Source organism: Pristiophorus japonicus, chromosome 20 (assembly GCF_044704955.1).
Source record: "Pristiophorus japonicus isolate sPriJap1 chromosome 20, sPriJap1.hap1, whole genome shotgun sequence".
Taxonomy (NCBI): Eukaryota; Metazoa; Chordata; class Chondrichthyes; family Pristiophoridae; genus Pristiophorus; species Pristiophorus japonicus.
The window spans coordinates 62,847,345-62,867,715 of NC_091996.1; the positions used below are offsets into that span (position 1 = coordinate 62,847,345).

At 46.7% G+C, this 20,371-nt stretch overlaps 1 protein-coding gene across 4 annotated transcripts in view; it reads left to right on the forward strand.

Moving 5' to 3' along the window:
• lrsam1 (leucine rich repeat and sterile alpha motif containing 1) overlaps positions 1–20,128 on the forward strand; it is a 73,354-nt gene extending 53,226 nt beyond the window's left edge. For all 4 annotated transcript variants that reach the window (XM_070862879.1, XM_070862878.1, XM_070862877.1 and 1 more), the window contains 6 exons: positions 5,696–5,794; positions 6,710–6,841; positions 7,345–7,414; positions 9,665–9,825; positions 13,773–13,921; positions 18,345–20,128. In XM_070862879.1, coding sequence (XP_070718980.1) covers positions 5,696–5,794; positions 6,710–6,841; positions 7,345–7,414; positions 9,665–9,825; positions 13,773–13,898 — 588 coding nt within the window. In that variant the 3' untranslated portion in view covers positions 13,899–13,921; positions 18,345–20,128. The remainder of the gene's footprint in view (positions 1–5,695; positions 5,795–6,709; positions 6,842–7,344; positions 7,415–9,664; positions 9,826–13,772; positions 13,922–18,344) is intronic.
• The last annotated feature ends 243 nt before the right edge of the window (positions 20,129–20,371 follow it).

The following is a 20,371-nucleotide window of genomic DNA, read 5'->3' on the forward strand; positions in this document are numbered from 1 at the left end:
GCTCGGAGGGGCGCCCGTTTTTTTTCTTGTGGAAACTTGGGCCCATTCAGTTGTAGCAATGCAGGATCGGAACTTTATAGAAACCTCATACCATCCACAACCAATATGAGTGCACCTTTTTATACTTCTCAAAACCAGTGTGAGAGCTCTGGTCTTTCCAAACTACACCACTCCAGTATGAGAGCAAGCTGCTGAGACATCACACTACCACGATTCCAGTATGAGCTACTAAACAGTTGTCCCCTTGCATTTCTTATACTGTTCTTTACCTTTGATCACTACATGCATACTACATGTTAAACCTCCCTTATCCAGAACTCCTTTATCCAGAACCACCCCTCATCCAGAACCATTCCCGGCCACCGGGTGGCGCATGCGCAGAACTCCGATATGAACAAATTGAAGTCCTTCCTCGCTGCCGACTCCCGCAATCGCTGGCCTGACCACGCGATCCACCGCCCCATGATCTCTCTGACGCACTCCCAGCCCCAAGCCAGCCAGCCCCGATAGCCCCTTGCTCAATATCTGTATCATCCAATTTAACGTGACCATCCCTTGTCCGTAAAAATCCTTTATCCAGAACAGGCCAGGTCCCGAGGATTTCGGATAAGGGAAGTTCAACCTGTACCAATAATTCATTCTACATCAAAGATGCCAGCCAATTAACACAAACTAAACAACCAGGCACTTAACTGTTCTAATTATTTTATTGCCGTCATAAAACTCTTCCCATTCCCCTAAACACAAGTGACCTAACTGACATATTCCAGTTCTTTACAGGTATGGCTACTATTTTACTTTCCAGTGACTATATCCTTGCTTTAATATCCCCTTACACAATTTACAATACATGCGCAACAGAAAACTGCTTTAACTTTTATATCCTTGTGCTGGTCTCACAGACAGCCCAGAAAGAATGGCGAGGTACCCAGGTAGTGTGAACCCTTGTTCCCACGTACCACTACACTGCTTGTATGATGCTCTTAATTCATCACTCCCACCAGTCGTAACTAGCCTGTAATCACCGGCACTTCACCCTTGAGTCCAACAGCCCCAATTGAAAAAGGCAGGCTTTATGGGATTAATTTATGAGGAGAAATAACATAAAGTAAGCTTATATTCCCCAGTATATAGAAGGTTAAGGGAAGTTTGTAGGATTTTGAAAGAAATTAACAGGGTAGAGAGAGAGAGAACGTGTTTCTGCTGGTTAGGGAAGTCTAGGACAAGGAGTTAAAACCTTAAAATCAGAGCCTGGCCATTCAGGAGAGAAGTTGGGAAACACTGCTTCACATAAAGGGTGGTAGAAGTGTGGCACTCTGTTAGCTCAATTAATCATTTTAAATCCGAGATCGCTAGATTTGTTTTGCTAGCCCAGGATATTCAGGGATTTGGAACCAGGACAGTGGGTGGAGTTGGGATTCAGATCAGCCATGATCTCATTGAATGGCGGAACAGGCTCGAGGGGGCTCAATGGCCTACTCCTGTTCCTGTGTTATTTTCTATAATTATTCTCAAAAAAATAAAATACTGCAGATGCTGGAAATCTGCAATAAAAACAGAAAATGCTGGAAGTTCTCAGTGGGTCAGGCAGCATCTGTGGAGAGAGAAACCGAGTTAACGTTTCAGATTAATGACCCTTCACCAGAGCTGGAAGCCATTGGAGATGAACAGCTTTTATGCTAGTCCAGAACTCAGCAAAAGGTGACTAGGAAAGAACAAAAGGGAAGGTCTGTGATGAGGTGGAAATCAAGTGATTGAAATGACAAACGAGATGATGGGGCGACGTGTATTTTCACACAATACGAAACTTTCACATGTGTCACAGCATTTCACTAAAACTGCAGAAAGAACAGCCACAACAGAAGGCAACCCCCCCCTCCCCCCATCGATAGTACTTCGATACCCCCCCCCCCCAGTACATCAATACCCCACCCCATCAATAGTACATCAATACTTGCCCCAATCGAAAGAACATCGATACCCCCCGCCCATCGTTAATACCACTCGCCCCCCTCCGCCCATCGATCATAAAAACATAGAAAAATAGGTGCAGGAATAGGCCCTTCGAGCCTGCACTGCCATTCAATAAGATCATGGCTGATCATTCCTTCAGTACCCCTTTCCTGCTTTCTCTCCATATCCCTTGATCCCCTTAACCGTAAGAGCCATATCTAACTCCCTCTTGAATATATCCAGTGAACTGGCATCAACAACTCTCTGCAGCAGAGAATGCCACAGGTTAACAACTCTGAGTGAAGAAGTTTCTTCTCATCTCGGTCCTAAATGGCCTACCCCTTATCCTAAAACTATGTCCCCTGGTTCTGGACTTCCCCAACATCGGGAACATTCTTCCCGCATCTAACCTGTCCAGTCCCGTCAGAATCTTATATATTTCTATGAGATCCCCTCTCATCATTCTAAACTTCAGTGAATACAGGCCTAGTTGATCCAGTCTCTCCTCATATGACAGCCCAGCTATCCCTGGAATCAGTCTGGTGAACCTTCGCTGCACTCCCTCAATAGCAAGAACATCCTTCCTCAGACTAGGAGACCAAAACTGAACACAATATTCCAGGTGAGGCCTCACTAAGGCCCTGTACAACTGCAATAAGACCTCCCTGCTTCTATCCCCTAGCTATGAAGGCCAACATACCATTTGCCTTCTTTACCACCTGCTGTACCTGCGTGCCCACTTTCAGTGACTGATGAACCATGACACCCAGGTCTCGCTGCACCTTCCCTTTTCCTAGTCTGCCGCCATTCAGATAATATTCTGCCTTTGTGTTTTTTCCCCCAAAATGGATAACCTCACATTTATCCACATTATACTGCATCTGCCATGCATTTGCCCACTCACCTAACCTGTCCAAGTCACCCTGCAGCCTCTTAGCGTCCCCCTCACAGCTCACACCGCCACCCAGTTTAGTGTTATCTGCAAACTTGGAGATATTACACTCTATTCCTTCATCCAAATCGTTAATGTATATTGTAAAGAGCTGGGGTCCCAGCACTGAGCCCTGCGGCACTCCACTAGTCACTGCCTGCCATTCTGAAAAGGACCCATTTATCCTGGCTTCCTGTCTGCCAACCAGTTCCCTATCCACGTCAGTATATTACCCCCAATACCATGTGCTTTGATTTTGCACAACAATCTCTTGCGCGGGACCTTGTCAAAAGCCTTCTAAAAGTCCAAATACACCACATCCACTGGTTCTCCCTTGTCCACTCTGCTGGTTACATCCTCAAAAAATTCCAGAAGATTTGTCAAGCATGATTTCCCTTTCATAAATCCATGCTGACTTGATCCAATCCTGTCACCGCTTTCCAAATGCGCTGCTATTTCGTCCTTCATGATCGATTCTAACATTTTCCCCACTACTGATGTCAAGCTATAATTACCCGTTTTCTCTCCCTCTTTTTTTAAAAAGTGGTGTTACATTAGCTACCCTCCAGTCCATGGTAACTGATCCAGAGTCGATAGACTGTTGGAAAATGATGATCAATGCATCCACTATTTCTAGGGCCTTGAGCACTCTGGGATGCAGACTATCAGGCCCTGGGGATTTATCAACCTTCAATCCCATCAATTTCCCGCCTAATAAGGATATCCTTCAGTTCCTCCTTCTCACTAGACCCACTGTCCCCTAGTGCCTTCGGAAGGTTATTTGTATCTTCCTTCGTGAAGACAGAACCGAAGTATTGGATCAGTTGGTCTGCCATTTCTTTGTTCCCCATTATGATTTCACCTGAATCCGACTGCAAGGGATCTACGTTTGTCTTCACTAATCTTTTTCTCTTCACATATTTATAGAAGCTTTTGCAGTCAGTTTTCATATTCCCTGCAAGCTTCCTCTCGTACTCTATTTTCCCCCTCTTAATTAAACCCTTAGTCCTCCTCTTGTTTAATTCTAAATTTCTCCCAGTCCTCGGGTTTGTTGCTTTTTCTAGCCAAATTATATGCCTCTTCCTTGGCTTTAACACTTTCCTTAATTTCCCTTGTTACCCACGGTTGAGCAACCTTCCCATTTTTATTTTTACTCCAGACAGGGATGTACATTTGCTGAAGTTCATCCATATGATCTTTCAATGTTTGCCATTGCTTATCCACCATCAACCCTTTTTAGTATCGTTTGCCAGTCTATTCTAGCTAATTCACGCCTCATACCGTCGAAGTTACCTTTCCTTAAGTTCAGGACCCTAGTTTCCGAATTAACTGTGTCACTCTCCATCTTAATGAGGAATTCTACCATATTATGGTCACTTTTCCCCAAGGGGCCTTGCACAACAAGATTGATAATTAGTCCCTTCTCATTACACAATACCCAGTCTAGGATGGCCAGCTCCCTGGTTGGTTCCTCAACATATTGGTCTAGAAAACCATCACTAATACACTCCAGGAAATCCTCCTCCACCGCATTGCTACCAGTTTGGTTAGTCCAATTGATATGTAGATTAAAGTCATCCATGATAACTGTTGTACCTTTATTGCATACATCCCTTATTTCTTGTTTGATACTGTCCCCAACCTCGCTGCTACTATTTGGTGGTCTATACACAACTCCCACTAGCGTTTTCTGCCCTTTGGTATTCCGCAGCTCCACCCATACCGATTCCACATCATCCAAGCTAATGTCCTTCCTTACAATTGCATTGATTTCATCTTTAACTAACAACGCCACCCCGCCTCCTTTTCCTTTCTGTCTGTCCTTCCTAAATGCTGAATACCTTTGGATGTTGAGTTCCCAGCCTTGGTCACCCTGGAGCCATGTCTCCGTGATGCCAATCACATCGTATCCGTTAACTGCTATCTGCGCAGTTGATTCATCCACCTATACATCAATACCCCCCGCCCCCCCATCGATAGTACATCAATACCCCACTCCCCCATCAATAGTACGTCGATATCCCCCCCCCCCCCCCATCGATAATACCCCCTCCTCCCCCCATCGACAGTACATCGATTACCCCATCCCACCCCAGTCCCGGGGGACACAGCACGCGGTGTGAGCTGATGAATGTCCGTTTGAGTTGTGTAGTTAAGTAAATCTGTGGTACATGTGAAAGTCACTATTCTAAGCCCTTCTTAATTGTAACCAAGCGCATCCTGTTAGTGCCAATATTACTGGGATTGTGGAACAAATGACCGAACACTCAAGCTGCCTGGGAGGAGGAGGCTGACCTCCAACCTCCATCTGAATCACGGTCTGCCGGTCACACCTTTCCTACAGATATGTGTGTTGATGTAGTTTAGTGCGATTACGTGAGGTGGCCTCTCCAGTTTTAAATACTGTAAAGGACGTCATCCTTATTAATGTCTACACATACATCATTTCATGCACATTCCATTGCAGTCCTGTCATAAGAGGAAGGAGCTGGACTTAATATGTTGGTTTGAAATTGTAAATTGGGCATCCAGGGGATGATGGGGTGATTTGGATTCTGTTGCTGGGAGGAAGTGTCTAGTGCAGTACTTGTAGTGGAGAGGGCTGCATTTTTATTACTGGGGTTGGAGCAAGTTGAGATCCAGTCGGATGGTTAATATATGGGTAGATTCTGATGGGGGGGTGGTGATGTTTTTGTTCATCGAGATGTATTCTGATGTGGGGGGGGGGGTTAATGTTTGTTCATCATGGGATGAATTCTGATGGGGGTGTTGTATCCGATTGGTGTCGGTTGCATTTTGTTTTCCTTTCAGGTGGAAATGGAGGTAAAACACCAGACCGACCAGGAGAATTACTGGCTGATTCAGTACCAGCGTCTGATGGACCAGAAACCCCTGTCTCTCCGATCACAGGTAAGTCGCTGCACATCCATTTCTTTCTCTAACGTACACCGTTCTGAATGAAGAACATCCTGAGCTGTCCTGTGGTCTGAACTGTTATTTTACTGTATTAACCCATCCTGTTCCATCTGTGACTGCATCATAACTTTGCCCCTATTCCTGTTCTTAAAAACCAGCCTGGGTGGTGATGTAAGAATTTGACAGGACAAAAGACTGTTAAGCCCACCTCCCTGTATCTTGTGATCAGGAGCTATAACCCAGATTTCCCACCTGGCCAGCGTACAGACCCTATACCCCAATTATCCTTGTTGAATCGTGAACATGTATAATAGTTTTCTTTCCAATATTCTTGGCGCCCACGTCTGCACTCCAGTCTCACGATGCAGTGAAGTCAGTGCCAGTCTGGTGACCTCTGACTTCGTGCCGGAGGCGATTAGCCACTGGGAGCAGAATCTGAGCCTTGGGTGCCCTGAAGGAACATTTGAAAATCGGTTTGGACCAGGACTGGATGGCACGTTGAGTTAGATGCTGTTACCTTTCACACCTTGGCCTGCATTAAGCCCCAGTTTGGGCTGATGGGATGAAGGCCTCCTGTGTCCGCTGGCTATTAGGTGCTACATGACATTGAGTTTGGGGCACTGTAAGCGCAGCTTCTAGTGAAAGCGGGTTCACAACACACAGCTGCCCATATTCTGACACAATTTGGTTCTAATTTTCTACTCTTTGCGGTGCGTTTGAGTCAAAGCTTGAGATGTTAGGCCGGGAACTGGTAACAGCGAGTGATCGTTTCCTTCTCCGGTATTGCTCGGAAATATTTCTCAATTTACTCACCCCTCTGCCCTCACTTAGATCTCATTTGTTGTTCTCCCTCCCTGTACAGTATTGTAGTCAAACTGCTGACCAACTGACCCTCTTTGTCCTGTGCAGGAGGAGGGCGTGGAGAAGGCTCTGGTGGACCTGTTGGCCAAACTTTCGGCGGATCAGTACTTGCCCCTTTTCGCCCAACAACGGGTCACCCTGAAGATGCTGTATTACATGACTGCGGAGGATCTCCGAGAGGTACTGGGGAGTGTGCCTTTAAATAAATGGACATCGCCCGTGGTTTGGGGGAAACTAGAAACGGAGTAGGGGAGAGGGGGAGAGGGGAGTGAGCCGGCACAGTCACGATAGGCTGAATGGTTTCCTTTGCAAGCAGCTTGCAGACCTATAGCACTCCACACACGGAGACTTCTTTGGGTGCGTGAGTGAGGAAATATTTCACCCATGTCATGGTGCATTCTCAGTTGAAAGGGAGGGTAGGTCACCTGTGGCCAGGGTACCTCCAAGATCACTCCTGTAATCAGCTGTTCTGGAGAGCGCCGAGGACTGGCTGTGTTGCCCCATCCTCCTGAGGCAGCGAGGTCTGTCCTCAACACCTCCCCACAGCCGAGATTGCACGGAGTGGGCGCGGGAGTGTTGTACATTTCACAGTCGGGTGCAGAATATTGTTCTCGGATGTGCGAGTGGAGTGCTGCTCCATCTTGACTGAGTAGCATTTTGAAGATGTCCTACTCTGTCCACAGCTAGGAGTCAAGGAGAGCAGACTACAACACGCCATCCTCCGAAGTGTTCAGGAGGGTCAGACCGGAGAAGGTAACTGCGCAGCGACAGTTGTCTCTGTCCCCGTCTCTCTCGGCTTGAAGAGAAACATTCACACATGGTGTTCGCCTGGCCCTGTATGGAGCACAAGTGAACCGTTTGGAAAGGCTATAGTCAATCAGAAAGGCTAAATGTTTAGTTTGGGCAAATCCCAATGGGTAAAGGATACCTTGGCACTATTTGAAGAAGTGTCCTGGCCAATATTTATCCCTTAATCTACGTCACCAAAAGAGCTTATTACATCAGTATCACATTTCAGTTTCTGGGTCCTTGCTGTGCGCAAATTGGCTGCAGCGCTTCCTGCATACAAAGAAAGAAAGACGTGCATTTATATAGCGCCTTTCACAACCTTGGGACAACCCAAAATGCTTTACAACCAATGAAGTACTTTTGAAGTGTAGTCACTGTTTTAATGTAGGAAACACCTCAAGTCGCTGGAGAAATACCACCAACAATGTCTCCGCAAGATCCTTCAAATCCCCTGGGAGGACAGACGCACCAAAGTTAATGTCCTCGACCAGGGCAACATCCCCAGCATTGAAGCACTGACCACACTTGATCAGCTCCACTGGGCAGGCCACATTGTTCGCATGCCAGACACGCGGCTCCCTATGCAAGCGTTCTACTCGGAACTACTTCACAGCAAACGAGCCAAAGGTGGGCAGAGGACACCCTCAAAGCCTCCCTGATAAAATGCAGCATCCCCACTGACACCTGGGAGTCCCTGGCCAAAGGCCGCCCTGCGTGGAGGAAGTGCATCCGGGAGGGCGCTGAGCACCTCGAGTCTCATCGCCGAGAGCATGCAGAAATCAAGCGCAGGCAGCGGAAAGAGCGTGTAGCAAACCTGTCCCACCCTCCCTTACCCTCAACGACTATCTGTCCCACCTGTGACAGGGACTGTGGTTCTTGAATTGGACTGTTCAGCCACCTAAGGACTCATTTTTAGAGCGGAAGCAAGTCTTCCTCGATTCTGATGATGATGATGATGTAGCAAACGCAGTAATTATGCTTCAAAAATATACTTCATTGGCTTTAAAGCTTTGGGACATCCTGAGGCCGTGAAAGGCAATTGTATAAATGCACATCTTTTTTTGTTTTTTTCTTTTGCCCCGTAAGATGTGGCAGACCGCACTGCTTGAATGTGGCAGACCGCACTGCTTGAATGTGGCAGACCGCACTGCTTGAATGTGGCAGACCGCACTGCTTGAATGTGGCAGACCGCACTGCTTGAATGTGGCAGACCGCACTGCTTGAATGTGGCAGACCGCACTGCTTGAATGTGGCAGACCGCACTGCTTGAATGTGGCAGACCGCACTGCTTGAATGTGGCAGACCGCACTGCTTGAATGTGGCAGACCGCACTGCTTGAATGTGGCAGACCGCACTGCTTGAATGTGGCAGAGCGCACTGCTTGAATGTGGCAGACCGCACTGCTTGAATGTGGCAGACTGACTGACTATCCGTGGAATCCAGGCTAATGCAGAGGAAGAGCAATCCTCAAACTGTTGTGGGGGAGAGGAGAGATGACCAAAATTCTGTCTCACCCATAACTTAATGTCAAACAGTGTGGTGTATCGAGAGCTCCATGGGGTGAGGGACGAGATAGAACTGGGTATCGCCATCAGTGCTGGAAGCTGTGAGGATGCAGCCAAGGCTGGATTATTGGGGAGTTTTGTGACTGGGGGCAGGAGAAATTGTTGGATATTCACTGATAAAGTCCCAGCTCCCTGATTGATTGCTCGCTGGGTAAATCCACCACCTAGTTTGGTACCAAGAACCGGTCACGCTCTCTGGTCGTCAGTCAGAATGGAAACTGCCCAAGGGCTAGTTCTCGCTTTACTCCCATCCTTTCTCTCCTCTCCATGTTTTTTCCTTTCTCTTTCCCTCTCGCTCTTTTTCTTTCTCTTTCTTTTTATCTCTCTTCCATCTCGCTCTCTCTCCTCTCTTTCGCCCTTTCTGGGTAGGATTAAGCACAGAGTTAATGAAGCAAGAGGTCGATCCTTGAATGTTCTATGGCCCTCCAGTAGGAGGCGCAGGTGTAACCGAGATTGATGGGTTTGTGCTGTTGCTCTCAATACACCTGTGGGCAGGGACTGGACTAGGCAGGGGGCCAGGCAGCAGCTCGCCTCCAGCTGGCAGATTGGGGGGAAGTGGCTGCTTTTTGCGAAATGAGCTCCTGATCATACAGGGGGAACAGTTCCTGGTTCACCTGCATTCTCACGTAATTTGACCCTGATTTTGCAGACTGGAGATTGGGACCCAACCCAACGGAGAATGCGGGCGAGACAGAGCCCAGTGCTCCTGAGGAGGATGAAGCAGGACCTTCCAGTCCAAGGGAGCCCAACGCACCCAGCTATAAGGAGGTCCTGGCTCACTCTGAATGTGTCGTCTGTCTGGAGCAAGAGGTAAGGACACCGGCAGTGGTTAGAGCACAATACAAAAAACAGCCTGTATCGCAGTCAGTGGAAGGTTGCCTTTCAGACAGTTATTGTACTGGGAGATGTGTGTGTCAAGTTTGTATTTACAGAGCACCTTTTAATGTAGTAAACCGCTCCCAGGTGCTTCGCAGGAGCATTATCAAACAAAATTTGACACCGAGACACATGAGATAATAGGTCAGGTGAAGAAAATCTTGGTCAAAGTAGAAGATTTTAAAAAGCGTCTTAAAGAAGGAGGGGTTCTAGAAACATAGAAACATAGAAAATAGGTGCAGGAGTAGGCCATTCGGCCCTTCTAGCCTGCACCGCCATTCAATGAGTTCATGGCTGAACATTCAAATTCAGTACCCCATTCCTGCTTTCTCGCCATACCCCTTGATCCCCCTAGTAGTAAGGACCTCATCTAACTCCTTTTTGAATATATTTAGTGAATTAGCCTCAACAACTTTCTGTGGTAGAGAATTCCACAGGTTCACCACTCTCTGGGTGAAGAAGTTCCTCCGCATCTCGGTCCTAAATGGCTTACCCCTTATCCTTAGACTGTGACCTCTGGTTCTGGACTTCCCCAACATTGGGAACATTCTTCCTGCATCTAACCTGTCTAACCCCGTCAGAATTTTAAATGTTTCTATGAGGTCCCCTCTCATTCTTCTGAACTCCAGTGAATACAAGCCCAGTTGATCCAGTCTTTCTTGATAGGTCAGTCCCGCCATCCCGGGAATCAGTCTGGTGAATCTTCGCTGCACTCCCTCAATAGCAAGAATGTCCTTCCTCAGGTTAGGAGACCAAAACTGTACACAATACTCCAGGTGTGGGAGGGAATTTTAGAGCTTGGGGCCTATGTAGCTGAAGGCATGGCCGTCAATGAGAAATAGGAGCAGGAGAAGGTCATTCAGCCCTTTGAACCTGCTCCGCCATTCACCTTCTCCCTCGACTTCACCTTCCTGCACCATCCCCAAATCCCTTGATTCCCTTAGTATCCCAAAATACATCGATTTCTGAGTATACTCATTGACTGAGCATCCACAGCTCTCTGGGCTGGAGAATTCCAAAGATTCACAACCCTTTGAGTGAAGAAATTTCTCCACACCTCAGTCCGAAACTGGCTGGCCCCTTATCCTGAGACTATGACCTCCTAGTTTTAGACTCTCCAGCCACTGAAAACACAGCCTCTCAGCATCTACCCTGTCAAGCCCTGTAAGAATTTTATACATTTCAATGAGATCACCTCTCATTCTTCTAAACTCCAGAGAATATAGGTCCATTCTGCACAATCTCTCCTCATAGGACAATCTCGTCATCCCAGGAATCAGTCCAGTGAACCTTCGTTGCACTCCCTCTAAGGCAAATATATCCTTCCTTCGGTAAGGAGACCAAAAACTATACACAGTACTCCAGGTTACAGAGATAGAGAGGGGCGAGTTCATGGAGGGGTACTCTACGTTACAGAGATAGAGAGGGGCGAGTTCATGGAGGGGTACTCTACGTTAGAGATAGAGAGGGGCGAGTTCATGGAGGGGTACTCTACGTTACAGAGATAGAGAGGGGTGAGGGCATGGACAGATTTGCCGTGTCCTAACTCGCACCATGCCCCGCTCACCCATCACCCCTGTGCTCGCTGACCTACATTGGCCCCCGGTTGAGCAACGTTTTAATTTTAAAATTCTCATCCTTGAGCATCCCCGATTGGCAGCCAGGCCTTCAACTGCCTAGGACCTAAGCTCTGGAATTATCTCTCTAAACCACTCTGCCTCTCTCTCCTTTTTATCGCATAATACTCCTGTGAAGCGCCTTGGGACATTTCACTACATTAAAGGCGCTACATAAATGCAAGTTGATGACAATGCGATGGGACGATGACAGGACTTTGCCTGACATGCCAGTGCAAGAAGATTTCTCCGTGACCGTGGGCCCAGCGCTGCTGAGGTTTGGCAATCAGTGGCGATAAGAGTCGTCACCACAGACGACCATCTCTTGCACTGTATGGGGCCACATGTCAGCACCGTACCGATTGTATCCAACCCAATCTGGGCAGATTTATAGTCGGCCCATTCAAATCATCGTCTCATTTCCGTGCTTGGCAAACAACGCCCGCTGATCACAAACACACTCCATCAAGAACATATCCCTGTTAGTGTGGGGAAGTAATGTACTTCGTTCTCTGAGCTGCTGCCTTTAACATTTCAGTAACCTTGTGTTTGCTCACAACTCTGTAAAAAAAGCAATGTGCTCCCTAATTTTTATTTTGTGCGTGGTCTCTTTAGAGGCCACTCATGCGCAGTATCTCCCAGCACCAACAGCTTGTGAGCAGGCTGCGCGAGACCTCCCGATTGATGAGTGGGCGCACAGCTAAGGGGGAACATTGGCTGTGAGGCTGTGGGATGCGCTACCACAGTCGTGATTGAAGCACCATTTAGAAAATAAGTTAGGTAGTTGGTTGAAGGAACGGGGGAATAAACGGATATGGGAACCATGTGGCACATGGGATTAGCACCAAATTTTGTGTAAAGGTTATACAGGCCCAGTGAGTGAGCAAAAATTTGGCAGATGGAGTATAATGTTGGAAAATGTGAGGTTATCCACTTTGCCAGAAAAAAAAAAGAAAAGCAAATTACTATTTAAATGGAGAACGATTGTAAAGTGTTGCAGTACAGAGGGACCTGGGGATCCTTGTGCATGAAACACACAGTTAGTCTGCAGGTACAGCAAGTGATCAGGAAGGCAAATGGAATGTTGGCCTTTATTGAAAGGGGGATAGAGTATAAAAGCAGAGAAGTCCTGCTACAACTGTACAGGGTATTGGTGAGGCCACACATGGAGTACTGCGTGCAGTTTTGGTCTCCATATTTAAGGAAGGATATACTTGCTTTGGAGACTGTTCAGAGAAGGTTCACTAGGTTGATTCTGGAGATGAGGGAGTTGACATATGAAGATAGATTGAGTAGGTTGGAGTCCAGAAGGATGAGAGGTGATCTTATCAAAATATGTAAGATAATGAGGGGTCTCAACAAGGTGGATGCAGAGAGGATATTTCCACTCGGGGAAACTAAAACTAGGGGACATAGCCTTAGAATAAGGGGCCGCCCATTTAAAACTGAGATGAGAAAGAATTTCTTCTCCGGGGGTTGTAAATCTGTGGAATTCTCTGCCCCAGAGAGCTGTGGAGGCTGGGTCATTGAATATATTTAAGGTGGAGATAGACAGATCTTTGAGCGATAAGGGAATAAAGGGTTATGGGGAGCAGGCAGGGAAGTGGAGCTGAGTCCATGATCAGATCAGCCATGATATTAAATGGCGGAGCAGGCTCGAGGGGCCAACTGGCCTACTCCTGCTCCTATTTTTTATGTTCTATACACCGACTGGCTGCTGTTTGGGGTGAAAGGCTTGTGTACTTTCAGCAATTTTTAATTCTTCTTATCCTTTTATTTATTTGACCTAGGAGGGACCAGTTATTGTTTATATATCATTCTTCGAGATGTGACGTTGTAGCAAGGTCTGCATTTGTTGTCCGTCCCTTGAGAAGGTGGTGGTGAGCCGCCGCCTTGAGCCGCTACAGTCCGTGTGGTGAAGATGCTCCCACAGTGCTGTTGGGAAGGGAGTTCCAGGATTTTGACCCAACAACGATGACGGAATGGCAATACATTTCCAAGTCAGGATGGTGTGTGACTTGGAGGTGATGGTGTTCCCATGTGCCTGCTGCCCTTGTCCTTTCTAGGTGGTAGTGGTTATGGGTTTGGAAGGTGCTTCTGCAGAAGCCTTGATGAGCTCCTGCAGTGCATCCTGTAGATGGTACACACTGCTGTCATAGTGCTGCTGTAGAGGAGACGGGCCAATCGGTGTCAGAAATTATTTAAAAGGAAGGTGAAGGGAGTCGGTCGGGGAAATTGCTGACAATCTCTCCTGTTTTTTTCCAGAGTCAGATGATCTTCCTGCCCTGTGGCCATGTTTGCTGCTGCCAGACGTGTGGAGCGGAGTTGCACACCTGCCCTCTCTGCCGGAAGGACATCGAACAAAAGATCCGCATGTATCGTACATCCTGAGTTGCAGCCCGTCCCTGTTCAAAGTAAGTGTTCCCCCCAGAGTGCTCGCATTACCAGTAACCAGCCTACAGGTTTGAATTCACCCGTCCTCTCGGAAGTTCCTGTAGCCTCCGAGTAAGAGGCCCGACTGGGTTCCAAAAGGAACTGGGAGATTAGACCCCAATGCTGAAGGTGGAATACTGCCCAAATGCTCTCTTTCCCCACTCCCCCCATTACCATCTTAGGGAGCCCAGGAGGTGCCGTGTTTTAGATGAGGCCCCTTTCAGGTGGATGTAAAAGATCCCATGGCACTATTTCGAAGAAGAGCAGAGGAGTTCTCCCCGGTGTAGTAGTCAACATTTATTCCCCAAATGTCACTAAAACCGATTATCTGGTCATTATGATTGCTGTTTGTGGGAGCTTGCTGTGCCCAAATTGGCTGCTGCGTTTTCTACATTACCACAGTGACTACACTTCAAGAGTACTTCATTGGCTGTGTGATTTTGCGCTATATAAATGAAAGTTCTTCCATCCATCCAGGTGGCTTTTCAAATCTAGAATTTTTTGAGGATGTAACTATTAGAGTGGACAAGGGAGAACCAGTGGATGTGGTGTATTTGGACTTTCAAAAGGCTTTTAACAAGGTCCCACACAAGAGATTAGTGTGCAAAATTAAAGCACATTGGGGGTAATGTATTGACGTGGATAGAGAACTGGTTGGCAGACAGGAAGCAGAGAGTCGAGAGAAACGGGTCCTTTTCAGAATGCCAGGCAGTGACTAGTGAGGTGCCGCAGGGTTCAGTGCTGGGCCCCCAGCTATTTACAATATACATTAATTTAGACGAAGGAATTGAATGTAATATCTCCAAGTTTGCAGGTGACACTAAGCTGGGTGGCGTGTGAGCTGTGAGGAGGACGCTAAGAGGCTGCAGGGTGACTTGGGACAGGTTAGGTGAGTGGGCAAATGCATGACAGATGCAGTATAATGTGGATAAATGTGAGATTATCCACTTTGGGGGCAAAAACAGGAAGGCAGAATATTATCTGAATGGCGGCAGTTGTTGAGGCCAGTTCGTTAGATATATTCAAAAGGGAGTTAGATATGGCCCTTACGGATAAAGCGATCAAGAGGTAATGAGAGAAAGCAGGAAAGGGGTACTGAGGTGAATGATCAGCCATGGCTATCAAGGGAAATCAGGGATAGTATTAAAGCCAAGGAAGTGGCATACAAATTGGCCAGAAATAGCAGCGAACCTGGGGACTGGGAGAAATTTAGAACTCAGCAGAGGAGGACAAAGGGTTTGATTAGGGCAGGGAAAATGGAGTATGAGAAGAAGCTTGCAGGGAACATTTAAGACGGATTGCAAAAGTTTCTATAGATATGTAAAGAGAAAAAGGTTAGTAAAGACAAACGGAGGTCCCCTGCAGTCAGAATCAGGGGCAGTCATAACGGGGAACAAAGAAATGGCGGACCAATTGAACAAGTACTTTGGTTCGGTATTCACGAAGGAGGACACGAACAACCTTCCGGATATAAAAGGGGTCAGAGGGTCTATTAAGGAGGAGGAACTGAGGGAAATCCTTATTAGCCGGGAAATTGTGTTGGGGAAATTGATGGGATTGAAGGCCGATAAATCCCCAGGGCCTGATGGACTGCATCCCAGAGTACTTAAGGAGGTGGCCTTGGAAATAGTGGATGCGTTGACAGTCATTTTCCAACATTCCATTGACTCTGGATCAGTTCCTATGGAGTGGAGGGTAGCCAATGTAACCCCACTTTTTAAAAAAGGAGGGAGAGAGAAAACAGGGAATTATAGACCGGTCAGCCTGACATCGGTAGTGGGTAAAATGATGGAATCAATTATTAAGGATGTCATAGCAGTGCATTTGGAAAGAGGTGATATGATAGGTCCAAGTCAGCATGGATTTGTGAAAGGGAAATCATGCTTGACAAATCTTCTGGAATTTTTTGAGGATGTTTCCAGTAGAGTGGATAAGGGAGAACCAGTTGATGTGGTATATTTGGACTTTCAGAAGGCGTTCGACAAGGTCCCACACAAGAGATTGATGTGCAAAGTTAGAGCACATGGGATTGGGGGTATTGTACTGACAAAAATTGAGAACTGGTTGTCAGACAGGAAGCAAAGAGTAGGAGTAAATGGGTACTTTTCAGAATGGCAGGCAGTGACTAGTGGGGTACCGCAAGGTTCTGTGCTGGGGCCCCAGCTGTTTACACTGTACATTAATGATTTAGATGAGGGGATTAAATGTAGTATCTCCAAATTTGCGGATGACACTAAGTTGGGTGGCAGTGTGAGCTGCGAGGAGGATGCTGTGAGGCTGCAGAGCGACTTGGATAGGTTAGGTGAGTGGGCAAATGCATGGCAGATGAAGTATAATGTGGATAAATGTGAGGTTATCCACTTTGGTGGTAAAAACAGAGAGACAGACTATTATCTGAATGGTGACAGATTAGGAAAAGGGGAGGTGCAAAGAGACCTGGGTGTCATGGTACATCAGTCATTGAAGGTTGGCATGCAGGTGCAGCAGGCGGTTAAGAAAGCAAATGGCATGTTGGCCTTCATAGCAAGGGGATTTGAGTACAGGGGCAGGGAGGTGTTGCTACAGTTGTACAGGGCATTGGTGAGGCCACACCTGGAGTATTGTGTACAGTTTTGGTCTCCTAACCTGAGGAAGGACATTCTTGCTATTGAGGGAGTGCAGCGAAGGTTCACCAGACTGATTCCCGGGATGGCGGGACTGACCTATCAAGAAAGACTGGATCAACTGGGCTTGTATTCACTGGAGTTCAGAAGAATGAGAGGGGACCTCATAGAAACGTTTAAAATTCTGACTGGGTTAGACAGGTTAGATGCAGGAAGAATGTTCCCAATGTTGGGGAAGTCCAGAACCAGAGGTCACAGTCTAAGGATAAGGGGTAAGCCATTTAGGACCGAGATGCGGAGGAACTTCTTCACCCAGAGAGTGGTGAACCTGTGGAATTCTCTACCACAGAAAGTTGTTGAGGCCAATTCACTAAATATATTCAAAAAGGAGTTAGATGAGGTCCTTACTACTAGGGGGATCAAGGGGTATGGCGAGAAAGCAGGAATGGGGTACTGAATTTGAATGTTCAGCCATGAACTCATTGAATGGCGGTGCAGGCTAGAAGGGCCGAATGGCCTACTCCTGCACCTATTTTCTATGTTTCTATGTTTCTATGTTTCTATGATCTTATTGAATGGTGGTGCAGGCTCGAAGGGCCGAATGGCCTGCTCCTGCACCTATTTTCTACGTGCACTGGTGATTTTATTTGCGACAGTGACAAATACCTTTTAAAATAAAATACAAATTACACCCGTTGCCTCACCCACACCAGCAAGGTGAGTAACTTCAAAAAAAATCATAGCTTTCTTAAACACAATCCTAAATCTATATTGCTGACTCCCATGAATCTGTGCCCCTCGATCACCCCGTACTCTGTCCCACCGCACTTTTCAAGCAATCAGTCAATGTGATTGGCTGCCACGTTTCCTATGTTACAACAGTGACTACACTTCAAGAGTACTTCATTGGCTGTAAAGTGCTTTGGGACGTCCTGAGGTCACAAAAGAAAGATTTGGATTTATATAGCGCCTTTCATGACCACCGGACATCTCAAAGCTCATTACAGCCAATGAAGTACTTTTGAAGTGTAGTCACTGTTGTAATGTAGGAAACGTGCCGGACAGTTTGCGCTCAGCAAGCTCCCACAAATAGCAATGTGATGGGCGCGATAGAATTGCAAGTTGAGACATTGGGAGAGTAGAAGGGAGGAGTTAATGATTGGACTAGTGCCCCAGATAATCAGGAGAAAATAAGTCTCGGAGAGGGAATTGGGATTGTATCGTAGGACAGGGAAGTTGTTGAAATGCTTAAATCACTATTTTACATTAATGAGGTGAGGGGCAATTGTGGGGACCAGTTTCTGGGTGATAACTTTGTACACACAGGAGAAGTATTATTTAAGTAGATTACAGTCGCTGGTGGATAAAACCCCAACCCCGACAATCCTCTCCCCAGGGGCTGTGAGGGGCATTGTGGATGTGCTTGCTCACTAACTCCTCCCCCCTTGCTCCTGGGTCTGACTCATCCCTAGCCTTCTGTTTGAAGACTGCAATTATATTTGCCATTCTCCAGTCCTCTGGGATTGGCTCGGAGCCCAGTATGTTTTGGAAGGTATCACCAAGCACTCCCACAATGCCCCTCGCAGAGATATGAGGAAAGAGCACGGGAATGGGACTAACTGCATTACTCTCCTAAAGAGCCGACACAGACTTGATGGGCCGAATGGCCTCCTTTGCTGTATCACTGGCGAGCCTTGTCCCGCCGCCTCTATCGGTTTGCTTTTGTTCTTGGAGACCATGTTGATGTCTTTTTTTTTTTCTTTCATTTCACTTATTAACTTTACACTTTTGTGTCCCACAGATCTGCCTGCAATCTCGTCCACTTCATCACTCCTCAGCCTGCCGGTGCCTTATTTGTCCTCTTTCTCCCCTCCCCTGCAGAGAAGCTCAGTTACGTTTACTCTCGGTAAAGCTGTGTGGAGCAGCCTCCTGGCAGGCTGGGCTTGAGGTGGTCTTCATGGACAAGTGATCTACCCCTGTGTTGGCAGTGATAGTTGGTCTGTGTTGTGCAGCCATGACACAGCACTGTGTAGTAACTGGTTTTATTGCTAACTCCTTGCATACACAACAAACAGAAGACTGGAACAGAAAATTAAGACAATTATCATTTTGTTTTCTTGCTGCTGCACATTGGTGCTTGTTGTTCCTGGAGATATCTGGGAATAGCATTGGGAGTCAGTGTAACCAATCTGCAGGGAATTCAAGTTGATATACCATCAGTTTGAGCCTTGTGTCCATTCCCATCCCACCCCCGAACCATCCATACAGCAACGTTCAGGGGCAGGTTCAAGTCAATCCACCAAAAGTCCGGGAATTGTCAGCGTGACTTGGTGAGGTTGGGTTTCGGGTACAAACTGCACTCTGCAGACCAGAAGTGAAGCAGGATCGTGTTTTCTTCGAGTGGAACTAGTTGGACAACAGCAGTGAGGTCTGTGTTGTATGCTTTTAACATGTTGCAATTTTATGTTAAAGTAGACAAACGATTTCATTTATTTGGTAACAATTAACCCAATTAGTGAAGTCTTATTGTGCAATATATTGAATTGTAGCCTTCCTGTTCTGTTCATAGTACAACTACTGCTCTCTAATAGAATCATGTAAATGTTGTGTGCATTAATGGCAAATATAGACTTGTGATGCTCGTCAATTCTGACACTTGCTGTAAAATTGTTGTAATTGAATTTTCTTCTCGTTTCTCTCTCCTGCCCCTCATTGACACTGCATCACACACCGGGGGAGTTGGTAGTGGGACAGTCTCTGCCTCCCTTTCTCTCCTCTGCCTCCCTTTCTCTCCTCTGCCTCGCTTTCTCCCCTCTGCCTCCCCCTCCGCAGCCTCCTGATAAATGGTATTACTTCCACCTTACGGGAAAAGTGCCAGAACAAGAGCTTCTGGCTGCAGTTGGAGCCATTTCCCCAAAACCACAGTTGCTGTTGTGCTGTAGTCGGTCCAGGGAGGTGCAGTTCTGGTTACGAGTAACTCTGTTCTATAGAACACAGTTGGTCTTAGATACTTGTGGGGTCACTTTTCTTCAGACTTCTCTCACTCTATTGCCATAGCTTCAGCGGAACCTGATTTATGCGCGTCAATGGAGTTTCACCAAGTTACCAAGCAGGAGATGCCCCTTTACAGCTCTCTTTCTCAAACTTCAAACACGCTGTCTGACCTGCTGCTATATCACCACTCTGTTGAAATGAGGGCTGACTGCAAAGTCTCCCACTCTTGCCTTCCTCAGTGTTCCGGCCCTCTTGGGGCTGTTCAAACCCAAAGCTGATGTCACCCAACCACTGCTTAATTTTCTTTTGCACAATCACTGGTATCCTCCATTAAAGGCTTTTTCTCTCCATCGATGTTCCTCCCAAAATATGATCAGAAGCTGCATGTTGCGTTAAACTCGCTACAAGAATGTAAAGCATGTTTTTATTACAGATTTTTTTAATTTATTGAATCTTCCATTCAGAATGTATGCACTGGCTTAGTTAATGAAGGTCTTGCTGTAAGTGATGAATTTCAATGCTTGAGGGTTATATACACATTAAAAATAGTGATCTTTATGGAAATTATTTGTCACAATAAAGATCATAAAATGAAGCCTAAACAAACCGGCTAGATCCTGGTGTCATTTCCCCTCGTGGTTTACTGTAGTTTTTGATTTTTGCCTGCCTGGCTGCTTGGGATTTTTACAGAGCTGCTATAGGTAATGGTCCACATGAAAGGACTAAAGTTCATGGCACAATCCAGCTCGGGTAACATTGATTTCTTTCTAAACGAGTTATTCTCTTCTGTACAGAGACATTGCATCCAGAAAACTCTTACCTGTGTGTTGGAGA